Source organism: Coregonus lavaretus (assembly GCF_964263955.1).
Source record: "Coregonus lavaretus genome assembly, chromosome: 24".
NCBI classification, from domain to species: domain Eukaryota; kingdom Metazoa; phylum Chordata; class Actinopteri; order Salmoniformes; family Salmonidae; genus Coregonus; species Coregonus lavaretus.
The window spans coordinates 22293765-22312562 of NC_140011.1; the positions used below are offsets into that span (position 1 = coordinate 22293765).

The following is an 18798-nucleotide window of genomic DNA, read 5'->3' on the forward strand; positions in this document are numbered from 1 at the left end:
ATTGCTTTGTCATAAAGCCTTAAATAGAGAATTCATCTCATGTTACTGTGTAACTCCATTGATGCGAGTGTTCAGGTATGAAAATAAATATATTCTATTCCATTCTCTATTCTTCCTGATTGGGGTTGTGTGTGTGTGCCAATCTCTATGTACAGTATATGTGTCTATGTGTATGTATATTTGTGTGTATATTAAATATATACTGTGATACAGATGTTTAATGTCTCCTATCCCCCAGGTGTCTGATGGACAAGGACTTTGTGCGGATCGGGAAGTGGTTTGTCAAGCCATACGATCTGGAGGAGAAGCATCTGGGCACCAGGTGAGTTGAACCATTCTTCTCAACCTCCTCACAGCATCGCCGCCACGTTGTTCTGACACGGTGATAACTAGCATGACGTTGGGGAGACGATGCCCCCACGCTGGGGCCGGGGGTGTGACAGACAGGTGGTGTGAATGGTTGCCGTGTGGCGGCTGCTCCCATCCCGTCTGGGATGTGGTGACACCTCTGACTGCCTCGTGGCACCTGGCTGTGAGCCCCTCGGATCATGTCACCTCGCTCGCAGGTGGGAAAGGCTCGTGCTGCGAGACAGATGTGTGTGTGTGTGAGAGTGTGAGAACTGGTCCGCCAGACTGCCTGAGTGACTATTGAGAGAGGGGTAGCGAACGTTGGTGAGGTGTGAGAGCTGAGCAGAGGAGGGGTTTGTGGCTTGCAAGAGTGATTGAGATGATCATGACACATCTTAAGTTGTTAATTAGTTACAATTATGCAAATACATTGCGATTTTTTCAACATTTTCTCCAAAAGCGATGCGGACAAAAGCAAAAAAAATAATTACCCCAGACATGAATTATCACCTCAATATTAGTTTTATATTAGGTTTATAGGTCTGTGGAATGGCATGTAAAATGTAGCCTACTACGGAACCTTATCTTCCACACTGTAGGCTACATTGACTCATTTACTTGTGGAACAGGCATACAGTGCAACATGAAGTAGATGCTTAATACACGCTATCAAGGCCGACTTCAAATACCGACATCAATGTGAAAGGAACCGGAGCATAAAACAGCTGACTGTGAATGCAAACTATGACAGATAAATCCTATACATGCATTGAAATAAAAGGCGTACATCAAAGGACTTACTTTGGCCTACAATCGACAAGGACGCATAAAGACAAACAAACTCGACCAAGGAATGAAGAAAATCATGAAATACAAAAGGAAAATCTACACATTAAGGCCAAGCCCGTGATTCAGCACCGCTGAATGGACAGAGCCTCAGTACAGGTAGCCAGTTAGAATTATTCAGTTTGTGGGCAGTTAGATATTTTTGGGGGCACAGTTGAGCAGCCTACAATGCTTATATGAAAATCATAACTGGATTGCAGCTCTTTAGAAATGGTAGGATCAATTGTAAATTGGCACTCATATTAAAAAGGTTGCCAACCCCCTGCTATAGGCTATATGAAGGAACGGTGCATACAGTGGTGCATACAGTGTTCTATGACAATGTCATTGTATCATGCTCTTCCCACCAACATTGTTGCTCTGCATTCAGAGATGTTCATTATAATGTGTGCGACGAGCTCATTTTTATATTTGCCTGTCTGATTTATTTGCCAGGGAAGGTGAATATTGAAGCATTGCATCAACAAGCTGGCTCTGACAATATTGAAACATTTTGTATCAACAAGAGGTCGAGAATGTTAATATTGCAACATAGTAGCCAACACGGAGGTGGCCGCAAAGAAAAATTCCGGGCCATCTTGTCTCTGTCCGATATTATTGTGTAGCCTACGCAGCATCTGGGTGCTCATTATATACACTGCTCAAAAAAATAATAATAACACATCCTATATCTGAATGAATGAAATAATCTTATTAAATACTTTTTTCTTTACATAGTTGAATGTGCTGACAACATAATCACACAAAAATTATCAATGGAAATCAAATGTATCAACCCATGGAGGTCTGGATTTGGAGTCACCCTCAAAATTAAAAAGTGGAAAACCACACTACAGGCTGATCCAACTTTGATGTAATGTCCTTAAAACAAGTCAAAATGAGGCTCAGTAGTGTGTGTGGCCTTCACGTGCCTGTATGACCTCCCTACAACGCCTGGGCATGCTCCTGATGAGGTGGCAGATGGTCTCCTGAGGGATCTGCTCCCAGACCTGGACTAAAGCATCCGCCAACTCCTGGACAGTCTGTGGTGCAACGTGGCGTTGGTGGATGGAGCGAGAGATGATGTCCCAGATGTGCTCAATTGGATTCAGGTCTGGGGAACGGGCGGGCCAGTCCATAGCATCAATGCCTTCCTCTTGCAGGAACTGCTGACACACTCCAGCCACATGAGGTCTAGCATTGTCTTGCATTAGGAGGAATCCAGGGCCAACAGCACCAGCATATGGTCTCACAAGGGGTCTGAGGATCTCATCTCGGTACCTAATGGCAGTCAGGCTACCTCTGGCGAGCACATGGAGGGCTGTGCGGCCCCCCAAAGAAATGCCACCCCACACCATGACTGACCCACCACCAAACCGGTCATGCTGGAGGATGTTGCAGGCAGCAGAACGTTCTCCACGGTGACTCCAGACTCTGTCACGTCTGTCACGTGCTCAGTGTGAACCTGCTTTCATCTGTGAAGAGCACAGGGCGCCAGTGGCGAATTTGCCAATCTTGGTGTTCATGCTCTGGACACTACGCTGACAGACACAGCAAACCTACTTGCCACAGCTCGCATTGATGTGCCATCCTGGATGAGCTGCACTACCTGAGCCACTTATGTGGGTTGTAGACTCCGTCTCATGCTACCACTAGAGTGAAAGCACCGCCAGCATTCAAAAGTGACCAAAACATCAGCCAGGAAGCATAGGAACTGAGAAGTGGTCTGTGGTCACCACCTGCAAAACCAGTCCTTTATTGGGTGTGTCTTTTTTTTTTTTTTTTTTTTTTTTTGGGGGGGGGGGGGGATGGATCAGCTTAATATTGCAGATAGATTGTATCTTCTATCAATGTAATTGTCTGCATCACTTCCAATCCCCCATGTTTTTTTTTATTTTTTATATATATATATATATTCCCCTTTATTACTTTTCAACCCCACCATCCTTTCCCTACTTGGAGTAAATTAGTGAACAACAACGCCCAGGCCTCTACTTCCGGTCTATAATTACTATCTACACCTTATGGACAGAGTTAATTTTACAATAATTATATATCCATATATATATATATATATATATATATATATATATATATATATATATATATATATATATATATATATATATATATATATATTTTTTTTTTTTTGCTCCTGAACTTCTTCTACTCTAAACCTCTCCAATCATTTTCATGATGTCCATCCGGTTTGCTTCTAAATGCCATATCTTTCTAACTGTGCTCTTTCCCAAAAGCTCCCAACATACAACCTATATACTTATTATGGACACAGTATGCTTACATTATTAGCTATCTTTGTTATTATTTGTTGTTATTTGTTATTAGTCCCATCCTTCAACTCTATTCAATACCTCCCATCTATCTCTTAACATCATCAATATAGGATTTCTATTTGCCATATATATTTCAACCATACTGTGATGTTTTACAAAAGTTCTGAACCTTTCTATTCTCATTGCTTCTACAGATTGTGAATTAAAAATAAACATTTTTGCTAAAAGTATTATTATATTATTGATTGATTGACTATGACTTTTCAGATCACCCAGTAATGCTATCTGCAAGGTTAGTTCCAGGTAAATATTGCAATCCTTTAGCCATTCCTGGACCTGTGTCCAAAAACAAGCTACAAATGGACAGAACCAAAACAAATGATCTAATGATTCTATCTCTTCACAGCAAAATCTGCAGAGCTGGGAAGATTGTATCCCCCATATAAATAACATTCTATTGGTAGCAAGAATTTTATATAATAATTTAAATTGAAAGATTCTAATTTTTGAATCCGGTGTCGTTTTGCGTGTCAGTTCATAAACACTATGCCATGGGATCGGTACGTCAAAGATCTCTTCCCAACTATTTTGCAATCTATATGGGACGGCTGTCAATCCTTTGGTCCTTAAGTGAAACTGATATACTTTTTTATTTATCACAGTTTTCCTTAACCAATTATGTTCTTTAATGCAAGGCCGACAGACAAGTTCCTTACTTTCTCCCCCTTCAACTTTCCTCTTCCACTTTTGCGGTAAGGCTGCAATTATTTGGTTGTAATTTTGGGTAGAGCAGACATTTCCATATGTTTTTGTTAGCTGCATGTGCGACATAACTCCACCAGTCCTACCGATGATATCATTTACGAAGATTATACCTTTTTTAAACATTCTGTCAAAAAATAAAGGTTTTTTGTCAATTAGTATATTTGAATTTAACCACAATATTGGTTGCATTATTTGTTCTGTCGTTTCTGGAGGATTAAATTGAAATTGCAACCAACTTTCTATGGCTTGTTTTAGAAATAGTGACATTTGGGAGATTATTTCCTTTTCAAATAACTGAAAGTGAGAGGTTGTAATCTGAATAAAGGGAAAAAGGCCTTTCTTGAACAGTGGGTGAGACAATCTTACTAATTTGCTTGAGAACCAGTTCGGATTTAAGTATAACTTTTGGATGACTGAAGATTTTAGTGATAGGTCTAATGCTTTAATATTTAATAATTTCTGTCCTCCGAATTCATATTCATTATATAAATATGCTCTTTTAATTTTGTCTGGCTTGCCGTTCCAAATAAAATTGAATATTTTTTTCTCATATAATTTAAAAAACTGTTTACTAGGCGTAGGCAAGACCATAAGCAAATAGGTAAACTGGGATAATACTAAAGAGTTAATCAGGGTGATTTTTCCACAAATTGACAGGTATTTTACTTTCCATGGTAGTAAGATCTTATCTATTTTTGCTAACTTTCTATTAAAATTTATTGAAGTGAGATCATTTATTTCCTTTGGGATATGTATTCCGAGTATATCCACATCACCATCAGACCATTTTATTGGTAAACTACATGGTAATGTAAAAATTGTATTTTTTTGTGATCCAATACGTAATATAGTACATTTGTCATAATTTGGTTTTAATCCAGAGAGGTTAGAAAATGTATCTAGATCCTCTATGAGGCTGTGGAGGGATTCTAGTTGTGGATCTAAAAGAAAACATGAATCATCTGCGTACAATGACACCTTTGTTTTTAAGCCCTGTATTTCTAATCCCCTGATATTATTATTGGATCTGATTTTAATAGCTAACATCTCGATGGCCACAATAAATAGATATGCCGATAGTGGACAACCTTGTTTCACTCCTCTTGATAGTTTAAAATTTTCTGAGAAATAGCCATTATTTACTATTTTACACCTAGGGTTACTATACATGATTTTGACCCATTTTATAAGAGATTCTCCAAAATTGAAATGCTCCAGGCATTTATATATAAATTCCAGTCGAACTTTATCAAATGCCTTTTCGAAGTCTGCTATGAATAGCAGGCCTGGTTTCCCATATTTTCCATAGTGTTCTATTGTTTCCAATACTTGCCTTATATTATCTCCAATGTATCTTCCATGTAAAAAACCTGTCTGATTAGAATGAATAATATCCGACAATACCTTTTTAATTCTATGCGCTATACATTTTGCTAGGATTTATTGGGTGTGTCTTGCTAATTGCCCATAATTTCCACCTGTTGTCTATTCCATTTACAGCATGTGAAATGTATTGTCAATCAGTGTTGCTTCCTAAGTGGACAGTTTGATTTCACAGAAGTGTGATTGACTTGGAGTTACATTGTGTTGTTTAAGTGTTCCCTTTATTTTTTTGAGCAGTGTATATATATACAGTGGGGAAAAAAAGTATTTAGTCAGCCACCAATTGTGCAAGTTCTCCCACTTTAAAAGATGAGAGAGGCCTGTAATTTTCATCATAGGTACACGTCAACTATGACAGACAAATTGAGAAAAACAAAATCCAGAAAATCACATTGTAGCATTTTTAATGAATTTATTTGCAAATTATGGTGGAAAATAAGTATTTGGTCAATAACAAAAGTTTCTCAATACTTTGTTATATACCCTTTGTTGGCAATGACACAGGTCAAACGTTTTCTGTAAGTCTTCACAAGGTTTTCACACACTGTTGCTGGTATTTTGGCCCATTCCTCCATGCAGATCTCCTCTAGAGCAGAGATGTTCTGGGGCTGTCGCAGGGCAACACAGACTTTAAACTCCCTCCAAAGATTTTCTATGAGGTTGAGATCTGTAGACTGGCTAGGCCACTCCAGGACCTTGAAATGCTTCTTACGAAGCCACTCCTTCGTTGCCCGGGCGGTATGTTTGGGATCATTGTCATGCTGAAAAACCCAGCTACGTTTCATCTTCAATGCCCTTGCTGATGGAAGGAGGTTTTCACTCAAAATCTCACGATACATGGCCCCATTCATTCTTTCCTTTACACGGATCAGTCGTCCTGGTCCCTTTGCAGAAAAACAGCCCCAAAGCATGATGTTTCCACCCCCATGCTTCACAGTAGGTATGGTGTTCTTTGGATGCAACTCAGCATTCTTTGTCCTCCAAACACGACGAGTTGAGTTTTTACCAAAAAGTTCTATTTTGGTTTCATCTGACCATATGACATTCTCCCAATCCTCTTCTGGATCATCCAAATGCACTCTAGCAAACTTCAGACGGGCCTGGACATGTACTGTCTTAAGCAGGGGGACACGTCTGGCACAGCAGGATTTGAGTCCCTGGCGGCGTAGCGTGTTACTGATGGTAGGCTTTGTTACTTTGGTCCCAGCTCTCTGCAGGTCATTCACTAGGTCCCCCTGTGTGGTTCTGGGATTTTTGCTCACCGTTCTTGTGATCATTTTGACCCCACGGGGTGAGATCTTGCGTGGAGCCCCAGATCGAGGGAGATTATCAGTGGTCTTGTATGTCTTCCATTTCCTAATAATTGCTCCCACAGTTGATTTCTTCAAACCAAGCTGCTTACCTATTGCAGATTCAGTCTTCCCAGCCTGGTGCAGGTCTACAATTTTGTTTCTGGTGTCCTTTGACAGCTCTTTGGTCTTTGCCATAGTGGAGTTTGGAGTGTGACTGTTTGGGGTTGTGGACAGGTGTCTTTTATACTGATAACAAGTTCAAACAGGTGCCATTAATACAGGTAACGAGTGGAGGACAGAGGAGCCTCTTAAAGAAGAAGTTACAGGTCTGTGAGAGCCAGAAATCTTGCTTGTTTGTAGGTGACCAAATACTTATTTTCCACCATAATTTGCAAATAAATTCATTAAAAATCCTACAATGTGATTTTCTAGAAAAAAAATTCTCAACCTGTATTAATGGCACCTGTTTGAACTTGTTATCAGTATAAAAGACACCTGTCCACAACCTCAAACAGTCACACTCCAAACTCCACTATGGCCAAGACCAATGAGCTGTCAAAGGACACCAGAAACAAAATTGTAGACCTGCACCAGGCTGGGAAGACTGAATCTGCAATAGGTAAGCAGCTTGGTTTGAAGAAATCAACTGTGGGAGCAATTATTAGGAAATGGAAGACATACAAGACCACTGATAATCTCCCTCGATCTAAGGCTCCACGCAAGATCTCACCCCGTGGGGTCAAAATGATGAGCAAAAATCCCAGAACCACACGGGGGGACCTAGTGAATGACCTGCAGAGAGCTGGGACCAAAGTAACAATGCCTACCATCAGTAACACACTACGCCGCCAGGGACTCAAATCCTGCAGTGCCAGACGTGTCCCCTTGCTTAATCCAGTACATGTCCAGGCCCGTCTGAAGTTTGCTAGAGTGCATTTGGATGATTCAGAAGAGGATTGGGAGAATGCCATATGGTCAGATGAAACCAAAATATAACTTTTTGGTAAAAACTCAACTCGTCGTGTTTGGAGGACAAAGAATGCTGAGTTGCATCCAAAGAACACCATACCTACTGTGAAGCATGGGGGTGAAAACATCAATATCTAACCAAATGAGAAAAGGAGCCTCACAAAATAACACTGGCGTTGCCTCGTAGTCATTTGAGCTATGGCAGCTCCACCAATCAATCACAATTAAAGTGTGTGGGAGTCCTAAACTGTCATGGATGCAATGTCTTCTCTAAATCATGTCTTCCTCTGTGCTGCGTTTAGTGCCAACATTGTCTTCATTGTGCCGCAGTTATTTTCAGTTTTTAATGAGTGAAATTGCAGCGTGCTAATTAATTTGCCTATAACGATGGCATTGTCTTTACTTTGACTGTGTAAAGAGAAAATGAAGAGAGAGAGAGACAGAGAGGAGAGCAGAAAAGATAACACTGGCTTGCCTCCGTTCAGGGGAAGAGCTGGAAGACAGAGAGGAGGAGAAACTCTGTCACTGAACGAGTGCTGGAGCAGGAGCGAGTAAGTGAGTGAAGAAGTGAGAAAGAGGAGGAGAGGAAACTGTCCTGAACAAGGGGAATGGTAGATGTGTTGAGTTCCAGTGATGGAATCTGTGTGTTGCTGCTGCTGTGTGATGATGATGATGATGATGTGTGTCTAGAGTGGAGGGTGGATAAAACTCTTTGAAGCTATGAAAAGGGGGCTGGAGCTGTGGGGGTTGGACAAATGTGACACCCCTTGAGACTCTTTAGAACAATAAGGAGCTGTCTTTCCCCTGAGAAGGGGAGGGGGGTTGTGAGGGCATGGTGTGTGTTTGGTGGTGGTGGGGAGGGAGAGTGGCTGCTTGTCTTGCTGAGACTGGGGGGGGGGGGGGGGCTGGGCTGGTGCTTCGAGAGTGCAGGGCTTTCCCAGAGAGACCAATGCTCCCATGCTGGGGTGTGTGTGTGTTTGTGTCTCTCTCTCTCTCTCTCTCTGTGTGTGTGTGTGTGTGTGTGTGTTTGCGTATGACTGCATGTGCGTGTATGGGGGGGGGGGGGGGGGGGGGGGGGTCCTAAGGGGGTGGGGGGCAGAGATCTGCCATAGGAATGGCTAGTGAAGAGAGGACAGATAAGGGAGGAGAGGGGGGGACTAGCCCCTGTTGCACCCACCTGATTCTTCTCCAGTTTGACAGCTTTATCCGAACACACTGTCAGCTGGCACACCCCATGCCGAGCCTGCCCCACTGCCTTCCTGTGAATTATTGAACAGACTGAAAGAAAAAAAGAGAGAGAAAGAGAGAGAGAGAAAGAGGGGGGACACTGCACCATTCCTCAACATCCAGACAGACAGACAGACATACAGACACAAACGCACACATCTAGATGTACTCACACATTCACTCTTAATCGTGATCACACACAATTGAACAATGACATGTGCGAAGAGAAATGAAAATTCCAATAAAAAAACATGTATACACACAGACGCACACACACATACACAGATGCACTGGACATGACCAACCCACAAAACAATTCACAGGGGTCAGCCTGCACATTGCACATTAGAGCATTGCTCAGTTGAGCGTGTGCTAATGCTGCTGCCTCCTTTGTGCCTGTATACATGTCCACTGAGAAGCTCTATCCCCTCTCTGTCTCATAGGGGGCGCTAATAGGCTATATCCGCCTGCCTGCCCATGTTCCGTGCCTTGGCGCTGGCTTTGTCAGAGTCTCTGGTGTTTATTCCTGTGTGCCTGTAGGGCATGGGGAGGATTGGCACATCTATAAAGATATGCCCCCCTCCCTTTGCATGGCACACACTTCCTCTCTTCTCTCTCTTTGTGTCTGAGAGTCAGGAAGAGATTGTGTGTTGGTTACGGATTGCATCAGATGCTGAGGGAGAAAGAGAGAGCGAGGGAGTGAGAGAGAGAGAGGGAGAAAGAGAAACAGAGCGAGGGAGTGAGAGAGAGAGAGGAAGAGACAGAGAAGGGAGAGAGCGAAAGGGAGAGAGAGATGGAGATAGAGGGATGGAGAGAGAGATATCTGTGGAGAGTTAAAATATATATATATAAATGAAGCATTACCAGAGACAGCTGAATGATTGGAGTGTATTGAAGTCTCAGGCAGCCAGGCTTCTCCTCCTCTCCTAGACTCTATGCATGCTAAACATAGACATTTATTCAGCTGCACTACCTTCATTCCATATGGTGATATGCATACAGACACTTTACAGTTTGTTCACGATTCAGTGGTGAGGGGCAAAGTTATTCTCTGGTCCTCTCAACTCACTGTCTGTTTCTGTTTGCCAGACAAAGAATTCCCCTTTTTAGGTACTGTACAATGTGGGTTTTGTAGTGTGTAAGATAATGTATTTTTCTTTGCATACCAACACTGCAAATGTGTGTATGAATATTGGTGTGTGTGTATGTGTATGTGTATGAGTATGTGTGTGTGTGTGTGCATTTGCATGCATGTGTTTTTACAGTGTGTGTGTGCATGCATGTGTGATGCTCCTGGCGTAACGCTGTCTGGATGGCTTCCCTCGCTCCCCTCTCCCCTCGGCCAGGAGGGAGCCAATGACATTGAGACATTAGCCATCTCCCTGGCAACGGACATTTGCTGTCAGGCTATATCACAAGGTCACACCGCTACCTCAGGAAAGTAAAAAAACGGAGAACTCTCTCCCTCCCCTTCTCTTCCCCCCTTTCTCCTCTCCCTCTCCCCTCCGTCCTCCCCTTTCCCAAAGCTGTCTCTCCCAGCTCTCTCCCTCCCCTCTCTCCCACATCCTTCCTCCCCCTCCCCATCCAGAGAGATTCATCTCAGAGTGGCATGTTAATTGTTTCCGATTGCGTGTGGCTGAGAGGATGGAACAGATCACTGGCAGTTCATTCTGCTGGCTTGACTGCCTCAGTGATTGTGGCACACTGCTAAGGGGTGAGGAGGACTCTGAGCTAAGCCTGGCGTGTGTTTGTGTGTGTGCGCTTGAGTGTGTGTGTGCATGTGCACGTGTGTGTGTAGGGCTCCCGGTGCAGCGCAGGCGTGTGCATCCAGTGGTTTTCGTGGTGACAGACTCGTACACGCTTAGAAAAAAATCTACAAACTAAAAGGGTTCTTAAGCTGGCCCCATAGGACAGTGGTCATCAACCTTTTCTGAGTCAAGATCACTTTCTGAGTCCAAAAGCATACAGTGAGGGAAAAAAGTATTTGATCCCCTGCTGATTTTGTACGTTTGCCCACTGACAAAGACATGATCAGTGTATAATTTTAATGGTAGGTTTATTTGAACAGTGAGAGACAGAACAACAAAAACAAAATCCAGAAAAACGCATGTCAAAAATGGGAAATAAGTATCTCAATCAGAAAGATTTCTGGCTCCCAGGTGTCTTTTATACAGGTAACGAGCTGAGATTAGGAGCACACTCTTAAAGGGAGTGCTCCTAATCTCAGTTTGTTACCTGTATAAAATACACCTGTCCACAGAAGCAATCAATCAATCAGATTCCAAACTCTCCACCATGGCCAAGACCAAAGAGCTCTCCAAGGATGTCAGGGACAAGATTGTAGACCTACACAAGGCTGGAATGGGCTACAAGACCATCGCCAAGCAGCTTGGTGAGAAGTTGACAACAGTTGGTGCGATTATTCGCAAATGGAAGAAACACAAAAGACCTGTCAATCTCCCTCGGCCTGGGGCTCCATGCAAGATCTCACCTCGTGGAGTTGCAATGATCATGAGAACGGTGAGGAATCAGCCCAGAACTACACGGTAGGATCTTGTCAATAATCTCAAGGCAGCTGGGACCATAGTCACCAAGAAAACAATTGGTAACACACTAAGCCGTGAAGGAATGAAATCCTGCAGCACCCGCAAGGTCCCCCCTGCTCAAGAAAGCACATATACAGGCCCGTCTGAAGTTTGCCAATGAACATCTGAATGATTCAGAGGAGAACTGGGTGAAAGTGTTGTGGTCAGATGAGACCAAAATCGAGCTCTTTGGCATCAACTCAACTCGCCGTGTTTGGAGGAGGAGGAATGCTGCCTATGATCCCAAGAACACCATCCCCACCGTCAAAGATGGAGGTGGAAACATTATGCTTTGGGGGTGTTTTTCTGCTAAGGGGACAGGACAACTTCACCGCATCAAAGGGACGATGGACGGGGCCATGTACCGTCAAACACACGGCCAAGGCAACGAAGGAGTGGCTCAAGAAGAAGCACATTAAGGTCCTGGAGTGGCCTAGCCAGTCTCCAGACCTTAATCCCAAAGAAAATCTGTGGAGGGAGCTGAAGGTTCGAGTTGCCAAACGTCAGCCTCGAAACCTTAATGACTTGGAGAAGATCTGCAAAGAAGAGTGGGACAAAATCCCTCCTGAGATGTGTGCAAACCTGGTGGCCAACTACAAGAAACGTCAGACCTCTGTGATTGCCAACAAGGGTTTTGCCACCAAGTACTAAGTCATGTTTTGCAGAGGGGTCAAATACTTATTTCCCTCATTAATATGCAAATAAATGTATAACATTTTTTACATGCGTTTTTCAGGATTTTTTGTTGTTGTTATTCTGTCTCTCACTGTTCAAATAAACCTACCATTAAAATTATAGACTGATCATGTCTTTGTCAGTGGGCAAACGTACAAAATCAGCAGGGGATCAAATACTTTTTTCCCTCACTGTATATATATATTTTTTTACATAACTTAAAAAACATAAGCCTATGCAACATTAACATAGTCCCAATACATTATCACTGCATATTGGCTATGCTTGAACTGCCCTGCCAATGTTGTTCTTCTCAGACCATTTTGAAATTATATTTTAGGTAAATGATCACACTGGTACTAAATAATTTGTTTTATTACTTGTGAGGCACAGCTGAACGTGCAAAATAATTTGCTTTTTTAAATTTTACTGGACTGATGCCCTGGATCTAATGGTCAGCCTGAGGGAGGGAGGGAGGGAGGGAGAGAGCAGCGGTGAAGCTGCCTCTCACCCAAATCACCGTCCCTCTGCTCTCCCTCCCTCCATTGAGAAAAGGGGACACAGTCTTCAAGTTGATGGTGAAACTCAAGTCGCACTGCATTATTTCTGCCTCATGCACTAATTCATGTTGTTACTCCTATGACCAGAGAAAGTGAAATATTCCTTGATATTAAAAAAGACACAAGCCGCTAATAACAACAACTCAAGCTTATCGAAACACTTTGCTATACTCATTCATTTCAGCTGCAGTGCTGGTTGTAGTGTGAGTGGAAGTACGGAGAATGCACATTTTATGGCTTATAAAAGTGTTGAACAAAGTGTTGACAGTGCTGAATAACAACTTAAACATGAACTTACTTATAAAACAGCAGCTCTTTGCTGTATTCATTTAGTCTCTCAGGGTTTTAAAAGTTTTGAAATCTCACAGTATCAACTTTGCTGTTCACTTGAGACTTCTTTGTACAGCCTATGGATCGAGGAAACTGTGCAGACATGGTGATCCAAGCTATATTTGCTCTCTGGGCCTGCCGGGTATGCGGAGTTCTACCTTCAGACACATGAAATGGTTCAAAATGGGAAGACTTTGCCTTCCCGGTGCTAGGGCTGCTGAATCAAGTGCACCTACCGGCAACAGTGCTAAACATACAAACACAAATAGGAACGCAAAGCTTTATCGTTGTTGTTTTTTACAGAAATGTTTGGTGATCGACTAGGAATGCCTTGGAGATCGCAATCGACTGGTTGGTGACCACTGCCATATGAGAACCCTTTGAAGGGGGCTCTACTTGGAACCTAAAAGGGATCTACCTGGAACCAAAAAGGATTGTACCTAGAACCAAAAAGGGTTCTCCTATGGGGACAGCAGAAGAACCCTTTTGGAACCTTTTATTCTAAGTGTAGGGTAGGGTTGGGTGGATCAGTCACTTCACACAAAGTTTCCCTCCTTTTTAGTGACAGGCTCTCTTCGTGGGATACTGCTCAGTTTAGCCCCCTTTCAAGTGGAAGATGACTGAAGAGCATGGACAGAAAGAAGCAGAGATCACACTATGCCTTTTTCTGCCAGTGATTCAACAACCAGCATGTTACATACTGCTGCTTAGAAATGCTAGTAATGGCCTCTGCATTTGCTCTTAATTTCTCTTCATTTGTATGTGATCAGGTTAATTCATTGTGGTTCACATCAGAATTGTAAAGGATAGGATGAATGTATCATAGAAAACACACACTGATTTATTTCTCAGAGAGGATCATGCCTCATCAATTTACCACTGAGTGACTCAATGCACCATGATGACTCACAGACATATTACTGTTCAACTGAAGAACAACACTACTGGGGAATGTAATAATACCAGATGTCGTGACCTGTGATCATGCTAGACTTGTTTTTGACACCATCAGGTTTGGGATCAGAATTGTTTCAATTCTAGCAGAAATTCTGGTTGAAATTCTTACATGCAAAATGTGGACAAAATTTGAAGTATTTTCCTATCTCACACGTAATCTTTTCCCCTATCGCGCCCTCATTGTCACATGATGTGGCCCCTAGCTGCCCACCTCCCCACCTCCACCACCACACTCTCAATCCTTTAATAGGCTCATTTATTGAGTGACAAAAAGCAGAGGGAAACATTTCCTTTATCCTCAGTGATTCCAATAGCGTCAGTAAACACCTCAGTCACTGAGGAGAGAGAGGGGATCAATAGAAATAAAGATGATATATCACACCAGCACAGCAGCCACCGCATCCTCCTTTCATAGCTATGCTCTCCAATGTGTACAGTTGAAGTCGGAAGTTTACATACACTTAGGTTGGAGTCATTAAAACTCGTATTTCAACCACTCCACACGTTTTTTGTTAACAAACTATCGTTTTGGCAAGTCGGTTAGGACATCTACTTTGTGAATGACACAAGTCATTTTTCCAACAATTGTTTACAGACAGATTATTTCACTTATAATTCACTGTATCGCAATTCCAGTGGTCAGAAGTTTACATACACTAAGTTGACTGTGCCTTTAAACAGCTTGGAAAATTCCAGAAAATTATGTAATGGCTTTAGAAGCTTCTGATAGGCTAATTGACATAATTTGAGTCAATTGGAAGTGTACCTGTGGATGTATTTCAAGGCCTACCTTCAAACTCAGTGCCTCTTTGCTTGACATCATGGGAAAATCAAAAGAAATCAGCCAAGACCTTAGAAAACAAATTGTAGACCTCCACAAGTCTGGTTCATCCTTGGGAGCAATTTCCAAACGCCTGAAGGTACCACGTTCATCTGTACAAACAATAGTACGCAAGTATAAACACCATGGGACCACGCAGCCGTCATACCGCTCAGAAAGGAGATGCGTTCTGTCTCCTAGAGATGAACGTACTTTGGTGGAAAAGTGCAAATAAATCCCAGAACAACAGCAAAGGACCTTGTGAAGATGCTGGAGGAAACGGGTACAAAATGATCTATATCCACAGTTAAACTAGTCCTATATTGACATAACCTGAAAGGCCGCTCAGCAAGGAAGAAGCCACTGCTCCAAAACCGCCATAAAAAAGCCAGACTACAGTTTGCAACTGCACATGGGGACAAAGATCGTACTTTTTGGAGAAATGTCCTCTGGTCTGATGAAACAAAAATATAACTGTTTGGCCATAATGAGCATTGTTATGTTTGGAGGAAAAAGGGGTAGAATTGCAAGCCGAAGAACACCATCCCAACCGTGAAGCACGGGGGTGGCAGCATCATGCTGTGGGGGTGCTTTGCTGCAGGAGGGACTGGTGCACTTCACAAAATAGATGGGATCATGAGGAAGGGAAATTATGTGGATATATTGAAGTAACATCTCAAGACATCAGTCAGGAAGTTAAAGCTTGGTCGCAAATGGGTCTTCCAAATGGACAATGACCCCAAGCATACTTCCAAAGTTGTGGCAAAATGGCTTAAGGACAACAAAGTCAAGGTATTGGAGTGGCCATCACAAAGCCCTGACCTCAATCCTACAGAAAATGTGTGGGCAGAACTCAAAAAGTGTGTGCGCGCAAGGTGGCCTACAAACCTGACTCAGTTACACCAGCTCTGTCAGGAGGAATGGGCCAAAATTCACCCACCTTATTGTGGGAAGCTTGTGGAAAGCTACCTGAAACGTTTGACCCAAGTTAAACAATTTAAAGGCAATGCTACCAAATACTAATTGAGTGTATGTAAACTTCTGTCCCACTGGGAATGTGATGAAAGAAATAAAAAGCTGAAATAAATCATTCTCCCTACTATTATTCTAACATTTCGCATTCTTAAAATAAAGTGGTGATCCTAACTGACCTAAAACAGGGAATATTTACTAGGATTAAATGTCAGGAATTGTGAAAAACTGAGTTTAAATGTATTTGGCTATGGTGTATGTAAACTTCTGACTTCAACTGTAGGTAAATTCTGTCTAGCTTGCTAATATCTGTTGACTGTAGGCTATTTACCATCTACAGAGACTTTCCTTAAGCCCCTGGTTCCTGTATTATATTAAATACAGCATATGATAATGTACGTCATTCCAGTTTGCACACTGTCTATCTACAACACTGACCACTAAAAACACTCAAATAAAATAGTAATGAGCATTATTTCCACTTGATATCAATGTGTGCTAGTCTGGGTGCCAGTCTTTTTAGCTAACATTTCACTCCTTGCCACTCCTGTCATTTGTCAAATGACAAGACTGGCAAGGAGTGGAATGTAATTGCTAGCTGAACAGAGATGGTAACCAGGCTAAATGTGTGGTGCTTTTGTTTGATCTTTTAAAAGGACACTGGTGTGTGTAGAGTGTATGTACATGACATGTACAACTAATGTGTCCTTGAACCAGGAGTCACCTCATTCGACAGCAGCAGCAGCAGTAGCAGCAGCAGCCATATAAATGGCTCTCTGTGTGTTCAAGTGCTAACATTGTGCTAGCTAGCAGCAAAACAGGCTAAGACCACCCACCAGGCAGCCAATGAATTATGCAGAAGGCTGGGTGGCTGCATTCTCCTGATTTCCTGGTTAATATGAGAGGTGTTGGGAAGGGATGGGATGGGAAAGGTAACAGAGGGCCTTCCTATTGGTCATTGTCACTTTACAAGCCAAAGTCGGGTCAGTCAAGTGGTGGAACTGATTAGTGGGGATCATTGGCTGGAGATTCACATTTCGCTAGTCAGTATAAATCCACATGGTGTGCTTAATATGCATATGAGTGTGGATAATGAAATCTAGCAAGAACACAATCTCATTACTCTCCCCTATATTATTATCTCTCTCTCTCTCTCGCTCTAGTTACATAAAGTCTACCTGTGTGCAATCTAAGTGTCACATGATCTGTCACATGATCTCAGTATATATACACCTGTTCTGAAAGGCCGCAGAATCTGCAACACCACTAAGCAAGGGGCACCACCAAGCAAGCGGCACCATGAAGACCAAGCAGCTCTCCAAACAGGTCAGGGACAAAGTTGTGGAGAAGTACAGATCAGGGTTGGGTTATAAAAAAATATCCGAAACTTTGAACATCCCACGGAGCACCATAAAATCCATTATTAAAAAATGGAACGAATATGGCACCACAACAAACCTGCCAAGAGAGGGCCGCCCACCAAAACTCACGGACCAGGCAAGGAGGGCATTAATCAGAGAGGCAACAAAGAGACAAAAGACAACCCTGAAGGAGCTGCAAAGCTCCACAGCGGAGATTGGAGTATCTGTCCATAGGACCACTTTAAGCCATACACTCCACAGAGCTGGGTTTTACAGAAGAGTGGCCAGAAAAAAGCCATTGTTTAAAGACAAAAATAAGCAAACACGTTTGGTGTTCGCCAAAAGGCATGTGGGAGACTCCCCAAACATATGGAAGAAGGTACTCTGGTCAGATGAGACTAAAATTAAGCTTTTTGGCCATCAAGGAAAATGCTATGTCTGGCACAAACCCAACACCTCTCATCACCCCGAGAACACCATCCCCACAGTGAAGCATGGTGGTGGGAGCATCATGCTGTGGGGATGTTTTTCATCAGCAGGGACTGGGAAACTGGTCAGAATTGAAGGAATGATGGATGGCGCTAAATACAGGGAAATTCTTGAGGGAAACCTGTTTCAGTCTTCCAGAGATTTGAGACAGGGACGGAGGTTCACCTTCCAGCAGGACTGCCATATGAGAACCCTTTGACTGCCAATGACCATAAGCATACTGCTAAAGCAACACTTGAGTGGTTTAAGGGGAAACATTTAAATGACTTGGAATGGCCTAGTCAAAGCCCAGACCTCAATCCAATTGAGAATCTGTCGTATTACTTAAAGATTGCTGTACACCAGCGGAACCTATCCAATTTGAAGGAGCTGGAGCAGTTTTGCTTTGAAGAATGGGCAAAAATCCCAGTGGCTAGATGTGCCAAGCTTATAGAGACATACCCCAAGAGACTTGCATATTGTGTAAATCAAATGATTCAAACCCCCAAAAAATCCATTTTAATTCCAGGTTGTAAGGCAACAAAATAGGAAAAATGCCAAGGGGGGTGAATACTTCCGCAAGCCACTGTATATGGGTCATTCCACGAATTCGCTGCCTTTTGAGAGGTGTAACCTAATTTTAACATTTTGTCATAAAGAGCACAACTTCATAAAAAACAGGTTTTCCCATCACAAGAGGTTAAATAATAATTACTGTAGTAAGTGCCTATTAAGTGCCAAATAAAGTAACAGGGTTGACCAGAACAGGGTTGACGAGTTCACCTTAAATCAAATCAAATTTAATTTGTCAAATGTGCCGAATACAACGGGTTTAGATGTTACCGTGAAATGCTTGCTTACGAGCCCTTCCTAACAATGCAGAGTTAAACATTTTCTTTTTTTAAGTAACACAAAAGGAATAAAATACAATCAGCAATTAATCCCCTTGTGACAGGGGGAATGGAAG

General features: G+C 42.5%; 1 protein-coding gene across 2 annotated transcripts in view; it reads left to right on the forward strand.

The window, feature by feature from the left end:
• LOC311099481 (mediator of RNA polymerase II transcription subunit 13-like) overlaps nt 1-18798 on the forward strand; it is a 129441-nt gene that overhangs the window by 81576 nt on the left and 29067 nt on the right. For both annotated transcript variants that reach the window (XM_084140173.1, XM_084140174.1), the window contains exon 4: nt 239-322. In XM_084140173.1, coding sequence (XP_083996299.1) covers nt 239-322 — 84 coding nt within the window. The remainder of the gene's footprint in view (nt 1-238; nt 323-18798) is intronic.